The 4,120-nt window shown below is 34.6% G+C and overlaps 1 protein-coding gene across 2 annotated transcripts; it reads right to left on the reverse strand.

Moving 5' to 3' along the window:
• Positions 1 to 1,258: 1,258 nt before the first annotated feature.
• Positions 1,259 to 3,517, reverse strand: LOC143538963 (protein PHOX1-like). 2 transcript variants are annotated; one of them, XM_077032395.1, is made up of 3 exons: positions 2,899 to 3,517; positions 1,674 to 2,841; positions 1,259 to 1,422 (listed from the first exon to the last, which is right to left on the reverse strand). In XM_077032395.1, the coding sequence occupies exons 1-3, from the start codon at positions 3,466 to 3,468 to the stop codon at positions 1,271 to 1,273; spliced, it is 1,890 nt and encodes a 629-aa protein (XP_076888510.1). In that variant the 5' UTR covers positions 3,469 to 3,517; the 3' UTR covers positions 1,259 to 1,270. The 2 variants fall into 2 exon arrangements, with proteins under 2 accessions (XP_076888510.1, XP_076888509.1); XM_077032394.1 differs by having other exon boundaries at positions 1,674 to 3,517.
• Positions 3,518 to 4,120: the final 603 nt, after the last annotated feature.

Here is a 4,120-nt window from a genome sequence, read left to right on the forward strand (position 1 = left end):
CTCGAAAGTATTGTTCATAACGATTTTTTTTGTTCACGGTACATTGGGTACGATAGTTACGATGTACATTTATCGGTTTAATGATAATTTTAGGGTTGCCAATTCTTGATATGATGGAACACAAAACGAAAGCCGTTAAATGAGTCATATTTGTTTTACATGTCAATGACCTGTTTAACCCACTTATTACAACCTCAGTTTCATTTGAATACATTGGTTATACGGGTTGTGCTCACGTTGCATGATTTTAATAGTTATGGGTCGTGTTTGGGTTAAACAAACCCCTCAACCCGAAACCCAACAATAATACCTGTAACAACACGTTTCATATCACATACAGAAACCAGCTGATATCATTTTGTTTAATACTAAATTGAATGCCACATTCGATTTCGTTACATAATAAAAAGGTACACACCAAATGAAAAGAACTTACAAGCTAATGACCCAAACAACTCTTAGGACCCTAAAACACCCGCACTCAAAATTTTCCAAATTTTATCAACTGTTTTTGTAACTAAAACGCGTATTATCAACCATCGTTTTTCAGGATGAAACAAATTGGATGAAGCCATCTATAAGTCTAATGCTGAGTTGGAAGCTTCCATGACTTTATATGACTACCTGCAGAATACATCTAATCAATTTCTATAAGATGATGAACCGTCGAAATAGTTTTAAGGGTATAATCGTCATTCTTCAACCTAACATGGATGGGTACCTCAGTATAAGGCCAAAAGAGTGTCACACTCTATTGTTGTTCTTTTCGCTACGATATGTATCTCGATATCAATCCAGGACCATTATGAGGGTATTATCGTCATTGTCACCTACTCACAAGCGTACGGAAACACAAGTACATGTAGTGAAAATTTTTTAATGTGTTAGAAGGATGCTAAACGATTTTAATAAGCAAAGATTATTAAAAAAAGACATGTTAAATGTTTAAAAAGCCCCTTTTAAGTTCTAATTAGCATATGATAATCGGTTGCTTGATTATGTGCTAAATGTCTAAAATATCCCTTAAAACATAAAAAAGAACCTGTGAATCAAAAGTAACAGTTTGTGGTGATGAAAATGGCCAAACAAGTGACTGTATATTGAAAGCATTGAGGATTTGTCATTGTCACCAACAAAAGAGTAGCTAATAGTAACAACTTATGAATGCAATAATAAGATACACATTTTAATAGCAATATTTTTACTTACCAAGAAATGAAATATATATATTTTTTCTTTTTCTAGTGACGGTGCAATCTTGAAATGGTTATCACTGTGCGTTTTCTATGTCGTAAAAGAGCTTAGCAACTCGTCTTCGAAACAACGGTTCTAATCGAAAAGACGGAACACCACTTTGCCATCTTTTCACTTCATATAGTTCATGCCATGCTTGTATTATCTCATCAATATCAAAACCTAAACCTGAAAAGGAAATAACCTTTAAAGTTTAAAATGCTGCAACATTTTTTAAAAAATAATTTCTAACAAAAAAGCAAATTTCATATACCCCTAAAAACCTGCATAATATCATATTTACTAAACCAAAAAAAATTAATATTAAATATACCCATTTTAAAATACTTATACCCATAAAAAGGTGAAGTAAATGACATTTTCAAAAAAATAATAATAATAAAAAAATAAAAAATAAACATGAAAACCAAACTTATTACCTTCTGGTGCAGCATCATTTGAGCAATGATTCTTTACAATAACAGCAATATCCGTAAGCGAAACACCCGCAACTTCAAACTTTTCAACCGCGATCTCCAAACACTCGTGCCAATACGGAAGCCCAAGCTTATACTCCATACTCGATCGTTCATACAGCATCGTACCCCACAAAACATTTATCAACGACCTCATATTTGCCACCCGTTCGGGGTCATCATCTTTCATATTATCCTCCCACATTTTCATACCCTTCTCGATATTATTTTCCGCTTTGTTATAAAGTTCAATAATTTCCTTATAATCCAACTTTTCAAGATCGGTTTTTGTCCCAACCGCATAATACCAAGAAAGCTTCGCTTGCTCGAATTCTTGATGTCCTAGAGCTAAAAACCCTTCGTAGAAGTCGGGTTTGACTTTGACCGATTCTTGGTACATTTGACCGGCTTTTGAGTACTCGTTTTGTGCCCATTCGTATAAATCTTTCACATGTGAAATTAAGGATTCTTGTGAAGTGGTTTCTTGAAAGTCTACTCTTTTTCTTGCTTTTGACATGTGAACATTTCCTATATTAAACAACGCCAACGCCGCCATTTCTTGAAACGTATAAGCCGCATTGTCAAACAGTTCTTGAGACTCTTCGCTTGTTATTGTGTCTTCCAACGCGTCAGTGTACAGCTTCATTCCAGCTTCATGAAGGTTCAAATAATCATCCGAATTGAACCCGACATGATTCTTGAAAAGTTGTGAAAATTCAAGAATCCATTCGTCGATGCAAGCTGAAGATTCTTGAATCTTTTGCTTCTGTTTTTGCCTTCTAACATGGTCAAAAAACGGATCTTGCTCCGGGTTGACTTCCACAATGTAAAGTTTGACCGAACTTTGACCCGAAGCTGACTGTGCCCATCTTAACTCTTCATTTGTGGTTACTGTCACCATATCACCTTCTTGGTCATGGTATTTCATTAGCACAGCCCGTGAAAGTGGAAACCGATCGATTATTATTTCTCTTAACGTTAAAACATCACAGTTGAACGGGATTTTAGCCCATCTTATATCATCTCCGTATACTAACTTAATATTCATTTTACGCTCGTTTTCGTTGCTAAAAACGCTTATTTTCTCCTCCACAACCAACTTATCCTCAGCCTCTTTTTCCTCATTATCGTGCTCGGTTTTCGCACTAATTTTTTCATTAGTGTCACCTAAATCTTTCTTCTCATCAACCCGTTCGCGTTTTTCACTTTTCTCGTCTTGTGTTTCTTCGTTCACCGTCCTTTCAAGTGTACCTTCACTGTTTGACTTTTCTTCGGTCAACTTTTCCGCCATAAGCAACTTCAACCGATCATCAATCTCAATCGCCATAAGATTCTTCGGCTCCATATCCAACACGACACGAACATCTTCCAAAGCCAAATCGAGCCGGTTTAACGCCTCGTAACACCTAGCTCGTTTAAGCAACGCTTTACTATATTTTGGCGTGACTTCAAGTGCTAAATTGCACTCGTGAATAGCCCTCGGGAATTCGGTTATACCCTTTTGCATATAACATGCTGCAATGCTGGTGTGAAGATACGAGACGGTTATATGGTTTTTTGGAAGCAATTTTAAGGCTTTTTCGTATTTTGATATCGCGCTTTCGTAGTATTTCTTTTGAAACAGCTTGTGTCCCTCTTCTTTATGTTCTTGTGCCATTGAAATGAAGATTTCGGTGTCGTCATCATACGCCTTTCGGGTACTATTTTCTGAAGCTTTTGACCCTTCATTTATCTTATCTTTCCCTGATTTTTTACCCATTGTAGAATCAATATAACATATAACTTTCGAACAGAACCTTAACCGATAACTTCTTTAAACGATTGTATACCTCCAAATCCACAAATTAATTTCACACACAAACACCTTCACTATGTGAAAAACCTCAAGAAGTACAAACTTTCTTGAAAATCCTGTGTTTTTTCAAGAATCAAAGTAGGTACTTTTTATAATGTTAAAAATTTAATTCGGACCGATAAGTTCTTAAGAGATTATATATCTTCAAAGTCACAAAACAATTTCACACACAAACACCTTAACTGTGTGAAAAAATTCAAGAACTACAAGAAACTTTCACACACACACAAACACCTTCACTGTGTGAAACTGAAATCCCAACTTATTTTCCCTCTAAAAAACTAAACTTTTGATATAGCCAATACCAAATTTAAAATAATAATAACAATAATAATAATAATAATAATAATAAAAAAGACAAAGATTATGATAATTCCTATGCAGCTACAAGGCAAACTCTCTCTTGAAAATACATATTTTTTTAATACTTTTTATTAAAAATTTGATAAAAATCAAAGAAACTTATCTGGGCATGAACAAAATGTAATCTTGAAAGAACCTCAGGATTTTCAGAGCAAAAAAAGAAAGAAAGAAAGAAAGAAAGAAAAGTATGCGT

The sequence above is a fragment of the Bidens hawaiensis genome, unplaced genomic scaffold (assembly GCF_021521415.1).
Source record: "Bidens hawaiensis isolate Kalapana, Puna unplaced genomic scaffold, B.hawaiensis_p1.1 tig00011786_1, whole genome shotgun sequence".
Classification (NCBI taxonomy): domain Eukaryota; kingdom Viridiplantae; phylum Streptophyta; class Magnoliopsida; order Asterales; family Asteraceae; genus Bidens; species Bidens hawaiensis.